The following is a 21,471-nucleotide window of genomic DNA, read 5'->3' as shown; positions in this document are numbered from 1 at the left end:
AGTGCCTTTCTTAGCTAAAGCCATCAGGCCTCTTTTCCTTCTTCAGTAATTTCCTTTCTGAGTGGCTTCTTCAGTGATGAGATCTATGGACAGCGCTTCATCCTCAGTGATAACTTACACAATTTAAAGTACCATATACTTTTGAACTTGTATGTATTGTCCACAATTGACTATTTTAATTGGGGGGTATTTTCATCTACATGCTTATTTATAGGTTTTTTGTTGATCTCTGTAAACTCTTAGAAAGCCAGAAAGTATCTATTTAATTGGCTTTGTGCTTTCAGTAGATATATGCTAATAAGACCTTGGTAAATGTTAGTCCAGAATAATATGGCTGTTGTGGCAGTGATGTGGATGAGGATTCTGTCCCAGCCACCTGATCTCACAGTGAGTCTGTTCATGCTCTCATTCTGTAATCATGCCTTCTTTCTCTTGTTCTACTCATAGTGTCGGGTGATGCGAGACCTCAAAGGAGTGCATGGGAAAGTTAAGGGTCAGTCCCTGGGCTATGCCTTTGCAGAGTTCCAGGAGCACGAGCATGCCCTGACAGCCCTTCGCCACATCAACAACAATCCAGAGATCTTTGGGCCTCTGAAGGTGAGCCTCATCCTGTGAGGAGACCTATTCCTCTGAGGGCCCTTTGCAGAAAACCATTTCTCTGCTTTGTCCAGTGTCCTCTGACTTATGTGTGGTAGGAAAGAGGAGCCAGTTAGTGAGGGAATAAGCAGTGGTTCAGCGGATAAGATGATCAGAAGGTTTTGAAATCTAAATTGGATAGACTGCTTGCAGAATGGCCCCTTACCTTTGAGTAGAGTAAGTGAGCAGGAGAGAGGGCAGTGGTGGGGGATATCTCAGCTCATTGCTCTCAGAAATTAAGAAATCTAATGAATGACATTCTCTTTCTGACACAGAGACCAATAGTGGAGTTCTCATTGGAGGATCGAAGGAAACTTAAAATAAAGGAACTGAGGATTCAGCGCAGCCTGGTACAGAACTGAAATGTTTTTCTGTTTTTGCTTGTTTTTTTAAGTTGTGGTCAAATACACATAACATGAAATTTGCTATTTTTAAGTGTATATTTCAGTTAAAGCATTTTTTTTTCAGGCTATGTTAAACGCCTATTTTATTGAGTTTGTGGTTCTGCACCCTTGAAATAGGTCTCTATCTCATTAGGTTTTTACACTTTACTCTTAGTTCCCTAGAACTCTCCAGGCCATCTTCTCTGCTGGCCTGTCTTGTGATAGCCTCACAGAGGGGAAAAGAAAGAGGAGAATCAGGCTGACGTTACTAGCAATGAGCAATGCCAGTACAGTGTTTGGTTGACAGTACATGTCAAAGGGAATGGCCCAGATGAAAGTTTTACATTGTAGATTTCAGTTCTCTCTTCCATAATTCTTCCTTCTTAGATGGCTCCAGAAGTATGATGCCTGATAGTTTTAGTACTGTTTTTAATCTAGTGTGGTATAAAGGAACGAATGGGAATGGAAATGCTCCTGTTCAGACTCAGGCTGTACCCCTGAGTTCCTTGGCAAGTTAGTACCTCTCTCAGCTTCAATTTAGTTTGTACAATAGGATTAACAGGATTTGCCTCACCTCATTGATAAGGATTAAATGGTAACAGTGCATGGTCAGCACATAGTCAGCACTCTTTCTCTTACTCCTCTAGCCCTCAGATGTAGAAGGCCAGGTATTCTTTTTTTTTTTTTTTTTTTAAGATTTTATTTATTTATTCATGAGAGACACAGAGAGAGGCAGAGACATAGGCAGAGGGAGAAGCAAGCTCCATGCAGGGAGCCTGATGTGGGACTCAATCCTGGGACTCCAGGATCATGCCCTGAGCCAAAATCAGGTGCTCAACCACTGAGCCACCCAGGCGTCCCAAGGCTGGGTTATTCTTGATTCCATAACTCCTACTGCTTTCATTGATAATATACCTTAATTTGCTTATATATCAAACATCTGCACTCTTTGTGGTGTGTACCATGGGCCTGACCAATAGAAGAGCAGTTTCAGTGGTTAATACAGTGGTTCTGAGTAGGAAAATCTGGGATCTGGTTCTTGTTTGAGACAGCTTTGTTCTAGGAATAGACTTACTTACAGCCTTAAGCTGTTGCTTCAGAGTGATTCTGAAACTAGTGGCTTAATAAAAATGATTCAGATGGCTTTATTTGTTGCTTATACTTGCGTACATATTGCTCTTTCTGTGTAAAAGTGTCCCTTTCCCCTGACTCAAGGACACTTCTACGGTTTCCATATTCAGATCAAATGTGCTTCCTCAAGAAGCATTTTCCCACCTCTCTCGAAAGAGGTAAGACCCCATTACTTGTACTTTCATGAACCTTTCCTTAAGGTCTCTAGTTTTTCACTTTGCGTTATTTGTGTGTCTCTTGTCCTCCATTAGGCCAGGAGTCCTCAAAGGTAGTCACTATTCTTTCCCTCTGTACCCTTACTTAGAAATTGAGACGGGCATATTACAGGCATAGAACAATCTTTGTTGTATCAATAATTAGACTAATTTAATGTGGATCTTCTGTTTCTTCTTCCATTACAGTGCAATATAAATCCGTAACATACTTTATGCCTTCCTTCTCTTTTTAAAAAGATTTTATTTATTTATTTATGAGAGACACAGAGAAAGAGGTAGAGACACAGGCAGAGGGAGAAGCAGGGTCCCTGTGGGAAGCCCGATGCGGAACTCAACCCCAGGACTCCAGGATCATGACCTAAGCCAAAGACAGATGCTCAACCACTGAGCCACCCAAGTGCCCCTGTGCCTTCCTTCTCATAGCATCTTTTCCTAGTCTTCATTTCACTATTCCTTCTCTAACGTTCTTCCTTTCTTTATGTAGACTCGAGTTTCTGACCTAGGTCGTCTTCCTTCTCAGAAATTCACTTAGCCTTTCTTGCAAGACCCGTCCCCTGGTGACAAATTCCTTTAATTTTGTTTGTCTGAGAAAGTCTTTATTTCTCTTTCACTTTTGAAGGATGATCACATTGAATACAAAAGTCTAGGTTGGTGTCTTTTTTCCCAAAAATTTTAGATATTTCTCTGTTCTCTTATTTCTTACATGGCTCCTGAAGAGAAATTCAGTGTAATATTATCTTTGTCTCTCTGTAAATAAGGTATTCTTTAGCCTACCCCACGCCCCTTCTTTCCAGATCTTCATTTTGTCTTTGATTTTCTACAGTTTGGTATGATATACCTGTTTTTGGTATATATCCTGTTTGGTATTTGGCTGAGTTTCCTGCATTTGTGGTTTAGTGTCTGTCACTAAGATTGGTAAATTCTCACTCCATGTTTCTTTTCTTTTTCTTTTTCTTTTTTTTAAGATTTTATTTATTTATTCATGAGAGACACATAGAGAGAGAGAGAGAGGGAGAGGCAGAGACACAGGCAGAGGGAGAAACAGTCTCCATGCAGGAAGCCCGATGTGAGACTCGTCTCCAGAATCACGCCCTGGGCTGAAGGCAGTGCTAAACTGCTGAGCCACCCGGGCTGCCTTCACCCCATATTTCTTCAAATATTTTGTCTGTTCTTTTCTTTCTTCTCCCTCTGGGATTCCCATCACACATTTGTTTAGTAATTGCTGCCCCATGCAACTGGCTTTTCTTTTTTCTTTCTTCCTACTGGCTTCGAGTCTTGGGCATGCATATACTTTCCTCTGTTCCTGCGTATGGAAAGGGAAGTGGTGATTTTGTGTCCCCCAGGTAACTGTCTGCTACCATGTCAGGGCCTGTGAACTTGTATTCATTTTCCTATAATTTGTAACTATTCAAGGGAAGAATTCTCCTTCTTTGACTAAGCTCCATGAAGCTCCTTTTCTGCTGAGTGTTTCCAGCAGATAAACCTCATCCAGAAACAGATGGCAGTGTCTTATTTTATGTAGCAAAAAGTGAAATCCAAGCCTGCAACTGGTGAGCCCCAGCAGGAACAACCAGCACTTGGAAAAGACCAGCAACAGAAAGCAGCTCAAAACCACACACGGGAACAAAGCAAGACCCCGCTGGAGCAAAAGGGGAAGGTGCATTCTACTTCGTGGACAGGGTTCCAGACCAAGGCTGAAGTGGAACAGGTGGAGCTGCCCGATGGAAAGAAGAGAAGAAAGGTCCTGGTGCTCCCCTCACACCGAGGCCCCAAAATTAGGTGAGATGCAGAATGGTATAGAACAGCAGGTTGCTTCTACAAGGGTTTGGTTTTGCTTAGCCCTTTTCTTCTTTGTGGCTGTTGTTTGGATGAAAGATATGTTTAGTACTGCATTGGTCCCCCAGAAAGAGCTAATGTGCAGGCATCTTGACACCAACAGATGTGGCTCTTGGAACAATTGGAGGCCGGAATAGCACTAGTGGAGGGGTCACAGAAGATCCTCCTCCTGGCGACTTTCGTGTCATCTTCTTCTCCTGAAAGCCCCCTCCAGTCCAGAGGGTTGTCTCTGTCAGCTGAGGCCTATCTACTGAGGGTTATCTTGCAGATCCTGTTTGAGGCAGCAGATTAGTGCTATCAACAAAAGTTAATCTTTACAAAATATTTGTGAAAAAAATGAAGGTTTTTGAGAATCCCTTGAAGTTTTAAGCCAAAACTTTTTAAAAGGTATATAAATGTTGAACCTTCGGGTATTCTGTTATAGTATCCCTTTTTAGAATGACTTCTCCTGGGCTAAGAAAGCGCCAGTGTGAGAAGAGGAATTTTATCTTGTGGCTGAGATAGCCTCAGAGGTGCCAGTTAGCCGGAGAATTCAGAGTGACATTTTACCTGACCTCTTATTTCAGGCAGCGGGACAAAGGCAGAGTGAAGTCTCTCCCTCCCAAAAAGCCAAAGCCCCAGATAAACTCGCAGAAGCAAGAGAAGCAAAAATTACCTTCCAACCAGGTGAGTTCTGTAGGGCACGAGGCTTTGGGATGGCTGGGCTCTGCCACAGCTGGCAGCCACTTTTGTGCCCTGATTAGTTAAGCAAAAAGAAGGGCTTCTGGATTGCAGCTAATGCAAAGCACAGCTTTTTAGAGGGTGTTGCGGTATACAGTTCTAAAAGTGGAGAAAACCTAGGACGCCTGGCTGACTCAGAACAGCACGTGACTCTTGATCTTGGCATCATGAGTTCGAGCCCCATGTTGGGTGTAGAAGTCATTTTTAAAAATAAATAAACTTAAAAAAAAAAAATAGAGGCACCCGGCTGGCTGAGTTGGTAGAGCTTGAAACTCTTGATCTTGGAGTCGTAGGTTTGAGCCCCATGTTGGGTGTAGAGATTACTTAAAAATAGAAACATCAGACTCTTTTTTTTTTCTTTTAAAGATTTTATTTATTTATTCATGAGAGAGAGAGAGATAGGCAGAGACACAGGCAGAAGGAGAAGTAGGCTTCATGCAGGGAACCTGACGTGGGACTTGATCCTGGGACTCCAGGATCACGTCCCAGGCCAAAGGCAGGCGCTAAACTGCTGAGCCACCCAGGGATCCCCGAAGCATCAGACTCTTGATTTCAGCTCAGGTCTTGATCTCAGGGTCATGGGGTCAAGCCCTGGGTTGGGCTCCACACTGGACACGGAGCTTGCTCAAAAAAAAAAAAAATCTTAAAGTAAATAAGGAATAAATAAATAGGTAAGTAAAATAAAAGTAGAAAGAACCTGTATATTAGTTTCTCTACTTCAACAATTATCTTATTTTACCTATTCCTCATACATAATGCCCCCTGCCCAGATTATATATAGTAAGGCAAATTCTGCTTCAGATGTAAATATGCCTTAGATGAAAATATGGTTTATTGCTCAGAAAAGTACCTCAGAATGCTGGTCTGACTAGACTGACTAGACCTAACTGACTAGGTCTTAACAATATGTGTACATTATGCCATTATTATATCTAATGAAATGAGTAAGAAGCCTTTAACATCATCTAATATGCAGCCCATTTTAAAATGTCCCCAGTTGACTCAAAAATGTTCTTTTGTAGTTGGGCTAGTACAAATTAAGATCCAGAGTCCGCCCATTAATTTGGTTTTTATACCTCTTAAATCTTTTTTTTTTTCTCTATAATACTCACTCTGCTTCATCACCCCCCCACCCTTTTTCCATGCTGATAATTTGTTGGAGAAACTGAGTCATTTGCCCTTTAGAATGTATTATATTTTCAGTTTAGTTGCTTGCTGCCTTGTGGTGTCATTTAATTGATGCCTGTGATACCCTGTATTGCCTATAAACTGGTAATTAGATGTACAGGCTTGATTAGATTCAAGTCCAGTTTTCTTTTTTTCTTTTTCCTTTTCTTTAAGATTTTATTTATTTTTAAGTAATCTCTACACCCAGTGTGGGGCTTGAACTCATAACCTTGAGATCAAGAGTCACATGCTTCACTCACTGAGCTAGCCAGGCGCCCCTCAAGTTCAGTTTTCTTGGCAAGAATATTTCATGGGTGGTGCTTTCTGTTGTGTCAGCATCCTAAGGCCCATAACATTTGGTTGCCCCATTTTTTGTGATGTTCAGGTTAATCAGTAGATCTGCAGGCTTGAGGGTTGTCCACCTCTCTTCCATTTGTGAAGTTTCCACCAGCCTCTCACCTAATGGTTTTAGCACCCATTGATGATTACTATCTAGATCCATGATTTCAATAAAAGGTACAGAATGGTGATTTTGTAGGGTTTTGGGTTTTTTGTTTTTTGGTTCTTTTTTTCAGTTCTTTTGCATTGTTTTGGGAGAATTCTAAAGAAAAGAATCTTCCCTTGTCAACTATACAAATGAAATACCATTTGTATAGAAAAGGCAGAATAAATGCTTGATTTCATTTTTCTTTATCAGTTTTCAGAGCAATGAGTTGGTGCCCTACCAGCCTCCTATGGTGACCAGTAAGATCTTTTTAGTATTACAGATTCCTGAGTTTTTATATATTTGATGTGTTGCAACCAAACGCAGTTATAATTCTTGTCCCATCTTAGGCCAGCAGAAGGCCCTACAGGATGGCTCCTGAGTCCTTCCAATCTGACCCTGTCTTTGGTGGTGTCCTTGCTTTCTGGTACAACCAGATGTCCCACCTCATCTTACATAATTCTTCCTTAGTCCTGGCATTAGCCATTTTTCCAAGCAGCCCTATTTCCTTTTAGTAGAAAATTGTGGTTCTACATTCTTGAACATTTGAGGTCAAGCTTTCTTTTCCCCTTCCCTAGTGCCTTTCTTTTAAGTTGCAAGGATGAAAGAAGCAGTAGCTTCTCCTACTCAAGGAATCTGTGTCTCTGACCCGTACCATACTATATCATAGAGCTCTATTTCTGAAATCCCATAAGCAGTATTCTTGTTGAGGGAAAGGGCCAGCAAGAAGATGCAAACTCTGGGCTGACTCACCTGTGAGAAGACTCGCAGGAGCATTTGAGAGCAAGAGCTCTGAAGCACCTACATAGTGGTTTAGTTCAGCCCCTCTCTTAGGCGTTCCTGGTCCGGTTTCTTGCCAGCGGATGATTCCTTTTGGGTTTTGGTAGGAGTCACTCTCTGGAAATCCACCTCTTATGGTAAACAGGATTCGTTATTTTCTCTCTTGAATGGTGTCAACGTGAGGTCATAGTCAATGCTTGAAATTGATATCTTGTTTTTCCTTACCTTTCATTTATAGGCCCCTAGGAAGAAAGCTAAGGGAAATAAGACTGAAATCCGCTTCAACCAGCTGGTCGAACAATATAAGCAGAAATTACTGAGACCTTCAAAAGGAGCACCTCTTGCAAAGAGGAGCAAATGGTTTGACAGTTGATAGTGGCAGCGGACTGGATAAGAAGCTGGATTCTTTGTCAAGCTTCCCTCTGAGGGAAAGACACCCCCTATCCTCCCCAGTGTGCTGCCACTTTGTTGGGAGCTCCCCTGGGCTGCACACATTTGAACTTTGGGCCCTCCCCAGTGTGTGATTAGTGAACCACAAAGAGAAATCTCAGAAAAACATCATGATGTTTTTTTGTGTATTATCCAAGTTACTGTGTGAATTCTGTCTATAATTATTACCCATTCAGTCCTCTGTTTTAGAAATGGAAACAATTGCACGGAGGATTCTTGAGGGCTGAATTTTTAAGATGTATATTTTGTTAAGTGTCTCCTCTAAATGAGCTGTTTTGTGGCTTTTTAAATAAACTATTTCTCATTTCTAATAGATGTGAATCCTTTATTATTTATGAACATTTTTGACATTCCTAACATAGTTCTACATAATGCAGGAATTAAGTAAGAACAGAGAAAAATGATTTGCAACCTAATCTCTTCCCAGTAGAAGAGACTGGGAAAGTCATTGAGGTCAGTGGGGCCTGGCAGAAAGCAACACCTGATAACTGTTTGCCAGATGAGTGGGTTATTATGGGCAGTTGACTAGAAATCAGTTTGCAGTAGTCCCCTGTCACTAACCTAGCTGGTGATGACCCACATTTTCTCTCCTCAGATCTTAACAGTGGTAGGGGTTGGAGGGAGCAGTGAGCATCAGGCCTAGCCTTTAGCTTGTCTTGCTTTTACCTAATGGGTAGCCTTGAACCATAAATAGACTCTCTGAGCCTTAGTTTTCTCATTTGTAGAGTGAGAAATTGAACTAAAGTTTTTTTCTGATCCATTTTGGCTCTGCTCTTTTTCTAATTCATTCATTCTACTTCATACACTTTTTTTAAAACTTGGGATAGAGATGACTCACTACTTTCCAAAATTTTAGGGGAATCATAAAAGCTGGGAGGGATGGTAAATAAATATTAGAATCTAGATCCAAAAAAGATCATGATAGCCAGAAGGAATGGGCTGAATCTGATAAGATGAAAATCATTGGGAGTAATGTAAATTCCTTCACTTGAGTTCCAAAAACCCTTCTTCACAATTACTGGTTGAAGAGTTTGAGTTGATTGAATTCACATTATGAAGGAACAGCGTGGCTGCCACACATGTAATAGGACTGTTAGGCTATAGTAGTAGAAATGGGATGTCACCAGGGAGTCAGCTGCTAGTACTCTGGGTTGGCCATACCACACCTATGAGATAAATGTCATGACCAAGTTGGTGAAGGAAATCAAAATGATAGATGGAAGCACAATTGGTCATGAGTTGGTTGATGTTGAAGTTGGTTGTAGGTAGATGGAGATTTATCATACTATTCTCTTTGCTTCCTTGGACATTTGAAATTTTCCATAATAAGAAGTTAGAAAGTTTAGAAAGTCAGATGAGTAACGGGGAAACTGGTCTGACTTGCCTGAGAAGGGAATTCTTGGGGTGTTATTAGCTGTTGGTAGAGCCTAGAAGGATATATGGAGGCAGAAGAGTAAAACTCACAAGGAATCAGATTTTGGGAGAACTTAAGTGTAGCTGTCAGAGAGACATGAGTCCCATCTCTGGAACAGCCCAAGTAGAGTAAGTCTGATATTGCCAGGGATTCCAGTGCTAGGGGATTGGGCTAGAGGAGGTCATAAGGACTGATCAGCTCAGTAATGTTTGGCCCCAGGATGACCTGAAGCTGTGCTTTATGTCTTAGTCCCTGAGGCCCCTCCTCATCCTCTTTGTATTGTCCTTCATATGCTTGGTCCCAATGATGTCTGCTCCGGGATCAATATGGTGGTGTTCCTCCAACAGGCAGAGCCCATGGTTCTGCAGCCCCTGTCACCTCTCCTGCTTGTCTCTATCCATCACTCCCTTTCTTACAGTTTGGCTGCCCAACCCTTCAATTCCTTCAACTCGACCACCTCAGAGGCTTTGTATTTGTTCCTTTCACCTGGAAAACTTTTCCCTCAGATCTTTTGCTTACCACTCAGATCTCCACTGACTGGTCACCCCTCCTGGAGCTCTTTCCTGGTAAAGTAGGGCTCTTCATCCCCTCTTGTCTATCCTACCCCCATCACTGGAATCCTGTCACTTTGCTTATTTTCTCTCTAGTGCTCAGTGTATCCGAAGTTATTTGTTCTCCTAGTTAGAATGTATGCTTTGTGAGAGGAACTTGATATCTCATTGGTCCTGGAGATGCAGGACCTAGAATTGAACCTGGCACATAGTAGGTAATGAGTAAATGTTTTTTGAATGAAAAAAAAAAATGGGCAAAGGAGGAAATAGTACTCAGTAGGTCAGAGAAAGAAGTGGGAATACAGCCCAGAGGTTTTGACTCTCTGGTCCAACCTGGTGCTATAGTAAATGATGCTCTCTTGAGAACCATTGCAACCCTAGGGATGTGACTGTTGAAATATCTTGGGGGGAATCAATGAATGCTCAAAAAAAATGTCCTTAATTGGCCTAAAAATGGATAAAGGAGAAACCATGAAAATATTTACTCTTCCTTGGGGAAGAACTAAAGGGCAGGGGCTCTATCTCCAGAGTTACCTTCAGACAGTATGACTTGGGGAGTTTGAAACATTCTTGCAACAGCTTGGTCACACATCTGTCCTAGGAGGCTCTGTACACTGCGGAGGGAGCAAGATACTTTATTAAGGTATGCACAGACTCACGATCTACCACCACCTGCCTCTTAGCTAATCTGTCTTCTCTTGGCCAACTCTGCTCACCAGATACTTTTTTGGGGTGTACAAATATCTCTAAATTAACATTCAAAAATACATCTTAACATTTAGAATAGATAAAAATTGGTGTCGACTCAGATAGCTTTGCCATATTCTCTTAGATTCAAATGCTTCTGATAGCTTTAGCAACCTTGGAAAGTTATTGCTCAGTTCTTTTTAAAAGTGATAATGCAGACCAGTCATCCGCTTTCTCAACAACCAGATTCCTTATATGGTATTGTCCTTTGGGACACCTTACTGTGGCCTATCTGGGCAGCTCCACCTACCTTTGCCTTGGGAGTATTAATGCATAAGGGTTGTGCTCACTTCTACATGAAATGGAAATTTCATGAAATGGTATTTTCTGAATTAGAGGTACAGACTGCTTAGTTAAAAAACAATGACAATGACATCCAAGACCAAATGTCTTCAGTCAAACTGCCAAGTTTCAATAGCATCTTTCTGCTTGGTTATGGTAGCCTGGCTCAGATATCTTCCCTTTAAATAAAGAGTCTTAAGATTATATGCTATTTCTTAGCTTTTCTGGGGGACTACTTGGTAGTTTTGAGGAATCTGATCCAGGATGTACAGTTCTTTACTTTAGGCTCAGCCTGCAACAAACATGTTTACCTGTCTTGGAAGTAAGATCTGTAAACTTCTATTACAGAGTCAGGACATGTGAAATCATTTTTATTTTTTTAAGGTTTTCATTTTAATTCCAGTATAGTTAACATAAAGTGTTTTATTCATTTCAGGTGCACAATATAATGATTCAACAATTCTATGCATCATCACCACAAGCTTATCCCTTAATCCCCATCACCTGTTCCACCCTTTCCCTGCCTCCTCTCTGGTAACCATCAGATTGTTCTCTATAGTTAAGAGTCTGTTTCTGGTTTGTCTCCTTTTTTTCCTTTGCTCATTTGTTTCTTAAATTCACATATGAGTGAAATCATACGGTATTTGTCTTTTTCTGACTGACTTATTGCACTGAGCATAACACTCTCTAGATCCACCATGTTGGCAGATGGCAAGATTTCATTCTTTTCTATGGCTGAATGTGAATTTATTCTTTAAAATATTTCCAAACATCTTTTGGTGTGTTTTTGCCTTGAAAAGAGTTTTTCCAACTCAGAACCTCAAGGTAGAGAACGTCTTCTTACCATGTATTTGACCTTCAGTCATCTGAGGAAGCAGGAGGTCAAATATGCCAGAGTGAGTGCCAACCACCTAGAATCTTCAGTCTTATGCCCTCTGATTGACTCAAGTAGCTACTTTTCTGCTTTATATCCCCATGACTCACTTTTTGAGACATGATTGACAGGCATCTGCCACCTCTGCCCATGCAACTTATAAAGTTCTGAAACTAATCTGCTCTATCATGGCAGTAGCTACATCATCAGACTGTGAGGATGCCCAAGATAGATTCATGTTTCAGTTTATTTCAGATGATGCTCACCTATGCTTTCTCCCACTAAGCCCTAACTAGTGCTTTAAGGGCCAGGATGAGGTTGTTTTGTTTCTCTTAGGCCAAAGAAACATTTTCAGACTTCCTTTGTCCAAGGTTGACTCAGAAGTTACCCACATGTGTTATCTTATTTTGGTTCTCTCATTCTTGTTCTGATGCCTCTTCCTTACCAGGATTAATTGCAGAACCTGAGACAGTTGATTGGGGTGTTATTCAGTGGCCCAGCCATGTGTGAGTTATAGGTACATCTGCAATTGCTTTGGCTTCTGAACTAGTGTTTGGCTCTATCTAGGCTTCTGTGCTTGAGAAAGAATATACTGGGAGGAATATGAAAGATACAAGACTGAGACTGGTAACTAATTCTGGGAAGCAAACTGCAGAGTCACCAGAAAACCTTTGGACCACCCACAAACAGAGCATCTTTTGATAGATGGCTAATCCAGTTTTCCTTAGACTTGTCCATGCTGCCCAGAGCCTTCTCCATTTATCAGACATCACTGCTGCAGAGTCATCCCAAAACTCTTTCACTGGCCATTTGACAGAAGGAAAATCCTTCCTGCCCTTGAGGGCAGGAACTATATTTCACACTTTTCTACATACTCTGCAATATGTAATAATGATTTACACATAGGAGTTCATTTCATTCTGTTGAACTCACCGAAGGCCATCTGTTTCAGGGCTTAGCTGGGCTTATAGAGGACAACAGAGTCATTTCCCGAGTGAGGTATGTGAAAGGGCCCCAAATACAAAGTGATAGAAGAATAAACTGCTAGTCGTGGTCCCTTGAGCACACCACCTGTGTTGTTTTTACTGTTCCTTGTCCAGATTGGTTCATCCCTCCTTACCACTGGTGTGCTATCCAGCATTCAAGTTCAAGCAGATTTCTCCCTGGCGACCCTACCCAAACCTTAGGAAAAGGTTTCCTTGCAATCCCTCCCTCAGTCCCTGACATTCACTAGTTGGCATCCACTGACAGAGCATATGCTACTGTGGCTCACTTGTCATTTCCTTAGGTCTTGCCTCCCCAAGGAGACTGAGCCACTGGCAGCAGGAACTTGCTCCCAGTAATCCCAGCCCCAGGGACATGGCTAACCTGAAAGATTGATTGTGGAGGATGATGAAGATGGGGGATATGCCAACAGTCATCTGTGGCAGTGACCTCTCCCCAACCTGTCATTTTCTTTTTGCTTAGCCTCGTTTATAGCAGGTACTCAATAAATGTCAGTTCCTCCCCCTCATTTTCTCCTGCTCTTCTTCCCTGCACTATTGTCTGGGCTTCAGCCCACCAGCAACTCCTCTCACATGCTGTTTGGTCTGCCTTATGGCCTGAACCCATCTTGTGCCTATCCCTGTCTGCCTGAGGGACTCCCAGCCCTCATGCATTCGGCTGGATGTTAAAGGCTCTTTGTACAAAAACCTAGTTGTAAGACATGGATTCTCAGGTGTCTCCCACTCTCAGCCTCTCCATTTTCCCCTCCTTTTCCTCTCTCCTGGGTTGATACTCCATTGTCTATAGGCACTTTTCAACCAAAAGGTACTCAGATGCTGTGCTTTGAGGAGGTTTTCCTTTGGAGAAAAGATTCCATGTCAGATCCACGTTGAGGAAGACCTTGTCATGGCACTTGGCACCTTAGATGGAGAGAGATCCAGAACATTGTTCTTTTCCTATTTGCAATGAGAGGATGGAAGTCTAGTGTACCCTTCTAATAAAACGATGTGCTATCATGACATAATAAGAAATATATATGTGGTATTTGTCTCCTTATCTTGGCACAGAGCTCCCAAAACCTTTGGAATTCCCTGTGAAGAGAGCAATAAAGGTGTCTTTTGTTAATGAGGTGATTTTTGGATGCATCTAAGGATGGGGGCTGGTTGCCAGAACAGCCAACCCTGTGACTGGAGGCTCAAGATTGAGTTCAGTCGTCAGTAGCCAATGATTTAGTCATTCAGGCCTAGTAATGAAGCCTCCATTAAAACCCCAAAGGGTGGGTTTTGGAGAGCTTCCAGGTCAGTGAACACAGGTAGATTAGGGGAGAGTAGTGCTATCCGGAAAGGTCAGGGAAGCTCTGCACCTTTTCCCAATACCTTGCCCGAAGCTTCTTTCCTGTCTGGCTGTTCCTGAGTTCTATCCTTTTATAATAAACTAGTAATCTAGTCAGTAAAATGTTTCTGTAAATTCCATGAGCCACTCTAGCAAATTAATCAAACTCAAGGAGGGGGTTGTTGGAACCTCTGATCTTATAGCCAGTTGGTCAGAAACACAGGTAACAACCTGAATTTGTGATTGGCATCTAAAGAGGCCAGAAGCAGAGGCAGGCTTGTAAGATTGAACCTTTAAGCTGTGGAATCTGACGTTATCTCCAGGCAGATAATGTCAACGTTGAATTGTAGGACACCCAAGCTGGTGTCAGAGAATTGCTTAGTCTGAGGAAAAACCCCTACATCAGACTTGGGTGCAGAATTGTATCTGGTTTCAGAATTATAGACAATACAGACAATAACTTGTAAAAGCACCCCAACGAACATCCCTGCCCCAGCAGCAGAGCGGCTATCAATTGCCAAGTAGGTGAGGCTGTCCAGCCCTCATAACACCACCAACCAGCTGTGCAGGAGGGTTCTGGGGGGAGGGGGGGCAAAGCAGGCCTGTGTTCCTTCAGAGTTGGATAACTCCACAAATAAATGAGGAAGAATGGAGAGACAGAGTACTTTGGCTCCTACCAGGCCAGTAGTGTCCACTGGAAGTCCAAAAGCAGCCTCCCTCATCTCATCAGATCCCAGGCCCACCTTATGTGGTGGGCAGATTGGAGGCTACGATATCCATTTCAGAGATGGGGCAAACAGGGAAGGTGGCACTGAGTGAGGCTGGAATACCAGCCCAGGTCTCCTGACTCCCAGGCCAGAGCTCTGTCTTTTGTTTTGTTTTGTTTTAAAGATTTTATTTATTTATTTGAGACAGCATGAGAGCAGGGGGAGAGGCGGAGAGAGAAGCAGACTCCCCACGGAGCCAGAACCTGCCATGGGGCTCGATCCCAGGACCCCTGGGGTCATTACCTGAGCCGAAGGCAGATGCTCAACCGACTGAACCACCCAGGTACCCCCAGTGCTCTGTCCTCATTTCTGTTGCCATGTTACCTGCATCGTGCCCATCGTCACTTTTCCCCATTTGCCTGAGAGTTTCCGGAAGGAGTATGGGTTTCCCTTGTCCTGTGTGTCACCACATCCTTGATGATTCCCAGAAAAGCCTCTAGCTGTTGAGAGGGTTAGGGCCACAGTCATGGGTTCTAGATCGTTAAAGAGAAAACCACAGGCCGCAAATGGTGTCTCTTAGGCCAAGTCACCAAACCCCAGCTTAACGCCTAATCAAACTGCGGATTCAGTCTCCCCGCAAGAGATATAAACATTAGCCTGTCAATCAGGAACTTTCTCATAAGCACCAATGAAGTCATCTGTCACACTGAAGCCCCCCAACCCCTCAAAGGAAAATGAGGTGATCTACCTAATAAGACCCCCTGGCCTTTTACCTAAGGGAAGGTGACTTTTCCTTTCTTTTCTCTTGCTAATAACTTTCTTTCTCCACCCTCTAAAAAATCCCCCCCCCCTTTTTTTTTCACAGAGAGAGAGAGAGAGAGAGAGGCAGAGACACAGGCAGAGGGAGAAGCAGGCAGAGGGAGAAGCAGGCTCCATGCACCGGGAGCCCGATGTGGGATTCGATCCCGGGTCTCCAGGATCGCGCCCTGGGCCAAAGGCAGGCACTAAACCGCTGCGCCACCCAGGGATCCCCAAAAATCTCCCATTTTGTACATACAGCTCCTCGCAGCTCCCCCCTACTTTAGCATGCCTAGCATCTCCCACTAGATGGGATGCTGCCCTATTCATGAGTTGCTTAATAAAGTCAATTAGCTCTTCAAATACTCTCAGTTGAATTTTGTTTTCTTTTTTAACAGTGTAAGTAGTGGAGTGTGGGCAGTAGAGTAGCAGAGCTGGGGGCTGCCCCTCAATTTCAGCCACCCTCCCTCACCTGTAGAGGAGGTGAGTGGGGGTATCCTCCAACCTCTCCTGGCATCAGGCTTTTCTCCTGATTGGAATAAGAACACAAAGGAAAAATTTCTTCCTTCTTTTTCCTCCTGACCCTTTCCAGAGGGGCTTGGGGGGTGGGGGCAGGCTGGCTGAGTGTTGGAGAAGCTGATGAAGCTTGCCTGAGGAACCTGGGTCTGGCTGTGACAAGTGCAGAGTAGCATCGTGACACCCTCCCCACTAACCCCCCACCCCCACCCCACTTCCCGCCACGGGAGCTGGGCCTGGGCGCTGCTCCTTTCATGTGACAGCCAGCTCTGCGGGGCGGCCTGCTTTCTCAGAGCTTTGCTTACTCTCACCTCAGGTGTTCTTCATAACAGTCCTGGCTGAGGTCATCGGAGGGGCAATGGGTCCTACGCCTTGCAGCTGGTGGCAACTGGATGACTCTCTTAAGATCCCCTGGCCACCAGAGTTGCAACCAGAGCAGGGCTCCGACCTGGCCCAGAGCTGTCTCTGGGGCCTATTTAAGGAACTGTCTTGTATTTCAAAACACTCTTTGCCGGATACATTAAATGTTTTTAGGATAAAAAATGGTTTCTCTTTTTCAAATTATGTGGCAAGAAAAGAAAGGACACTCTCACACGTTCTTTGGATGGCAGCAAAACCTTTTAAAACCTCTTCTATGTCATCTATAATGCCAAATTTTGATGATAAACTTTGACTTAAAAGTGAAGTCCTTTGCTTCACCACCTCCTTCCCCCCAGGGCAAAAGAAAGGAGTCATCCCAGATTTTTATAGTTGCTCTGCCTCTCCTCTCCTTCTCTCTCCCTCTCCAGTGCTACCAGAAGCCGAAAGTACTCATATACATCAAAATAGATGAAAAGAGTTTGAGCAGTCAATGCATTTACTTTATGATTTCCTCCTTACCTTGGCTTTGTGTTTCTGAAAGGGTGGATTGGCTCTACTTGATTTGCTGATGGCCTTTCCTGGAATTCTGCAAACATCTTCAGTTCCCCTGGAGGTCAAATTATGGCTATTTATTTTCCATAGTCATGGAAGTCTCTGGGGAAGAGCCATGGCAATTTGACAAGGACTATTAAAGGGACATTAGGATTGAAGTGGCTGCTCAGGAAGTCACACACACCCTTGCTCCCTGTCTGTGGGGACAGCTGCCAGCCGGGCTCTCCTTTGCTTCCTGTTCTCGTACTCTTCGCAAGAGGATGAGTGCTCTAAACTCAAATATAATAGTTCACAATAGCAGCTAACAATTCCCTAGCACTTAGGCCTGTGCTAAATTATCCCACTGAGCAAACGCTTATCCCATCCCTAACCCTGCACCCAGAGCTCAGATGAAGACGACAGAAGGGAAAGCCATGTAGGTAGCTACGCAGGAGGTCCCTTTGCCCTCTGCTTGCAGACCTTCTGGGAAGGAAACTCACCACCTGCACCAAGCATCTCATGCATTTCCACATGGCTTGGAATATATATCCCAGACTGGGGCTAATTAGCTGAGTCACTCCCCTCTGTACACCCAGAGTGCCTGTGGATCCCTCAGTGGCACCACTGCAAGTCTATTTCTGGGCCTGTCCTCCCTGCTGGGGTACAGCTGCAGGAGGGTGGGTGGGGTGGGGTGTCTTTCCCTCTGTCTGCCCAGCAACTGGAGTATATTTAGTAGAGAGCAGGCACTTAAATGGGTGCAGCTAGAACTATCAACAGGGGAAGGCCCCCCATGGTGAGTCAGGGTGCCCAAACTTTCCAGGAAGCAGAAATGTTCTCAGGGGCAGGGCCCACATGGCTCCCGGGAACCTGCCACAGGCCCTCTGGGTTTTGAGCCTCTCGGTGAGGTTTAGGCAATGTAGGGTTTAAACAAGGGACTAGTTTCCTTCCCCATGGAGGCAGTAAAGGATCTGAGCTGTTCCAGTAAGGTGGGGAACAAAAGAAGGAAAATCTTCTAAGAGATTCCAAGTTCTGGGGGGTAAGAAGCACCACCAGAGCCATGCAGGGCCAGGAGGGTCCTTAGCAGCACTGATGGGCAGGGAAGAGAGTGGGGCTGCGCCTCTCGATGTGAAGCTTGCCCTCAGCCTTTGTTTGCAGCCCATCTCCCCAGGAGGCTTCAATGACACAGGATAAGGCCAAGGGACAAGAGGATGACCTTGGACAAGTCACTCAGACCCTCCAGTCTTCTCTCTGCTCCTCTGTAGAGGTGATAAAGTCTGCTTTGCAGAACTGTTGGTGCGTGCTGAATGGAAAGCGTTGTGAAGGAGTGGGGGACATCCTGGATCAGGGCCAGCAGTCTCTAGGGGGCGGGGAGCAAGGGGCTCTGTGATGCCTTTTGCACCCAGTGTCTGGGTAAATTCACAGAAAGGGGGAGAAAAAAAAAAAAAGGAAGGGGGAGAAAGGATGATTGTCCTAGAAGGGTTTGCCGCCACCACCAGATGACTGGCTAATTGCCACCTCTCTACTGCCTGGGGTGAAGGAGCTCACCCCGTCCTCAAGGGTAGGAGCATGGCACTGGCTCCATTTCGGCCTCTGCAGGGAGACCCAGACTCGGGGATGAGGCTCTGCTCCCAGGGCAACGTGCCCAACCTTCCCTTCTTCCCCATAAAACTGCAGGGAGAACGGTCTGTCTTGTGTCCATGTTTTACCTGGCTCTGCCATCGAAAGATGGAGTGCTGCGAGAAGACAACAGATAAGGGACACCCGGGCCACCACACTTCCTCCTTCACCTCTGGCAATCATTGCTAACTGATCATGACACTCCCGCCACCCAGCCCAGACTGGACCTCAGCATCTTTTCAACACAACAGTCTAGGCGACCTCACCTAACAACTGGAGTTGGCATGCAAGGTGAAATCTTCTTGCCAATTTTGCGATAAGGGAACGGGCTTCTTTGCCAAAATGTAACACAGTATTAATAACTGCTTCTTATTGGGTTCTTGTTGTATTCCAGGCATCTTGTTAAAGGGTTTGTGGGATTAGCGGCTTTAATCCTCACAAGGTCAGGAGGTGGATGCTATTAGTGTGCTGATTTAATGATGAAATGAGACACAAGATAGACGGCACCTGCCTGCACTCCACAAGTGTTAACTGGGACCCGCCTTCCCGCCAGGTACTCCTGCAGATGCTGCAGAGGGAGGGCACTGAAGAGAATTCAGTTCCCCTGGCTTGGAGCTCACATTCTAGGAACCAAGCCCTGTTTCCCCCTCGCCGGATGTCTGATCCAAGGTTCTCACCCTGCTGCTCAGAGCCCTTGGAGAACGGGCAGAGAAGAACCCAGAAGCCAGAGCTTCTGGTCGGAAGGGGCTTGCATGGTCCTTGAGAGGTTCATGTCCAGAGATTGTGCCTCCACCTTGAGCCTCTTTCAAAGCATCCACCAGCATTATACCCAGGAAATTTGGGCTTCAAGGGGAAGTTGAGAAAGGGCTTATATTAATTTCCTAGGGCTACCATAACAAAGTACTACAAGCTGGATGGTTTAAAATTACAGATATTTATTGTCTCCAGTTCTGGAGGCTAGAAGTCCAAAATCAAGGTGTTAGCAAGGTTGATTCCTTCTGAGGGACATTCTGTTCTTTGCCTCTTCTAGCTTCTGACATTTGCTGGGAATCCCCAGCATTGACACGCCTTGGTCCAAGATGCCTTATTCCAATCTCCACCTTGGCATCACTCGGCTGCCTTCTCCTTGTGTGTGTGTGTCTTCACTTGGCATTCTCCTTTGTGTGTATGTGTCAGTGTCCAAATTTCTCTCTTCTTATGAGAACACCTGTCATATTGGATTAGGGCCCACCCTGATGACATCACAACTTGATTACATCTGCAAAGACCTTATTTCCAAAGAAAGTCACATTTTAAAGTCATAACCCCTAACCAGGCCTTAGGACTTCAGTGTATTTTTCTGAGCAACACAAATCAACCTATCACAGGCATAATGGGGTTTCCAGCTTTCTTTAAAAAAAAAAAATCTTAATATAATTATTTTTGAAATAGGCAACACAGTCACATGGCACAAAATTAAAAGATACAGTATCTCTATCCCTCCTAACTTTGGTCCCTTGCCTGAAGGCACCAGTGTTAGAATTTCTTGAGCACCCTTCCAGAGATAGTCTCTGCACTTATAAGTACTTGGCTACATATAGTGGAGAATATTTTACTTGGTGTTTGCACCAGGGTTTGTTTTTGTTTTTGTTTTTGTTTTTGTGGCATCTCTTGGAAATCTTTCTGTTCTTTTTCATGGCTGCATAGCATTTGATTCTATTACTGTGCCACTACTTAACCAACTCCCTCTCTGATGGAAATTTCATTGGCTTCCAATCTTTGCTATGACAAACTGCTGTAGAGAGAAACCTTGCACATACATCACTCTATTAATGATGTTTTTTATTTTCTATATTTTATGATATTTTGACATCTTGGAACCTTGACTGTCCTCCTAGGGTTAGCTAATTCCTAGGGATAGTTAACACCTTGCCTGAGAGCACTCTTTTTATATGCAAATCAACTCCTTTATATCTACCTCTCTCAAATCCGTATTCCCCCTGCCCTAAATCACCCCACTGCCAGGTACCCAACCCCTAGGAGCCATCCATTTAGCCCAAAGCCCACTGAAATTACCCAAATTAGCCAATCCTAAATCTGTCCATCTTAGCTTGCCTTTTCATTGCCATGGAAATCACAATAAAAGCTTGTGCCCACAGTTTTCCCTTTCTCCTTTGGCTTTCTACATGACCCTGGTGCTTCCCTGTGTGGCAAGGCAGGCCCTCTCCTCTTGAGAATTGTAAGTAATAAACTATTCTTGTAAAGCAGTTGTCATGGAAACATAGGAGCTGGTAGGTGTATAAATTAACCTTATTGGGGTAATCATTTTGCAATATATATGCATATCAAATCATCATGTTGTATACCTTAAACTTACAGTATGTTATATGGCAGTTATACCTCAATAAAATGAAAAAAATACAGGCAATGGTCTCAATGTCTATCACCTTACCATGCCTGACTAAAACAAAACCCAGGTGCATGTTAAGATAGTCATTTTGTCCATGTGGACTGCCCTTGCTCTCAGTTAAAGGGAAAATTTGAGCAATTTTTTGCTTGGTTCCAAGGGAGCAGTGTTTTATGTTTAGAGAGAAGAAAGAAGGTCAGTGGGAGATGTTTGAAAATAAAAATGTTCATTTTTTTCTGATGATACTACATGCTCAGTAGAGAAAATCTGAAAAATGCAGAAGAAATTTTTAAAAAATTAAAACCAACCATTCCTCAATAAGTTAAACATAGGATTATCATATGATCCAGCAATTTCACTCCTTAGGTATATACCCAAATAATTGAAAGCAGGAACTCAAACATACACTTGTGCACTAATGTTAACAGCAGCATTACTCGTAATAGACTAAAAAGGAAAACAATGTCCATCAATAGATGAATGGATAAACAGGGGATCCCTGGGTGGCTCAGCGGTTTAGTGCCTGCCTTTGGCCCAGGGCGTGATCCTGGAGTCCCAGGATCGAGTCCT

General features: G+C 43.8%; 1 protein-coding gene and 1 long non-coding RNA gene across 4 annotated transcripts in view; one reads left to right on the top strand and one right to left on the bottom strand.

Moving 5' to 3' along the window:
- Window positions 1-8,113, top strand: part of RBM28 (RNA binding motif protein 28) — a 31,026-nt gene extending 22,913 nt beyond the window's left edge. For all 3 annotated transcript variants that reach the window (XM_077857235.1, XM_077857237.1, XM_077857236.1), the window contains exons 15-19: window positions 448-597; window positions 912-986; window positions 3,888-4,144; window positions 4,768-4,867; window positions 7,591-8,113. In XM_077857235.1, the coding sequence (XP_077713361.1) occupies window positions 448-597; window positions 912-986; window positions 3,888-4,144; window positions 4,768-4,867; window positions 7,591-7,725 (717 nt within the window). In that variant the 3' untranslated portion in view covers window positions 7,726-8,113. The remainder of the gene's footprint in view (window positions 1-447; window positions 598-911; window positions 987-3,887; window positions 4,145-4,767; window positions 4,868-7,590) is intronic.
- Window positions 8,114-10,300: 2,187 nt separating this feature from the next.
- Window positions 10,301-17,116, bottom strand: LOC144288375 (uncharacterized). Its single transcript, XR_013356315.1, has 3 exons — window positions 16,887-17,116; window positions 15,078-15,226; window positions 10,301-10,381 (listed from the first exon to the last, which is right to left on the bottom strand). It is a non-coding gene; the product is annotated as an uncharacterized LOC144288375 (long non-coding RNA).
- Between the last annotated feature and the right edge of the window lie 4,355 nt (window positions 17,117-21,471).

Source organism: Canis aureus, chromosome 18 (genome assembly GCF_053574225.1).
Source record: "Canis aureus isolate CA01 chromosome 18, VMU_Caureus_v.1.0, whole genome shotgun sequence".
NCBI lineage: Eukaryota > Metazoa > Chordata > Mammalia > Carnivora > Canidae > Canis > Canis aureus.
Note: the sequence above shows the minus strand (reverse complement) of the source record. Positions and strands in the feature narration are given on the sequence as shown.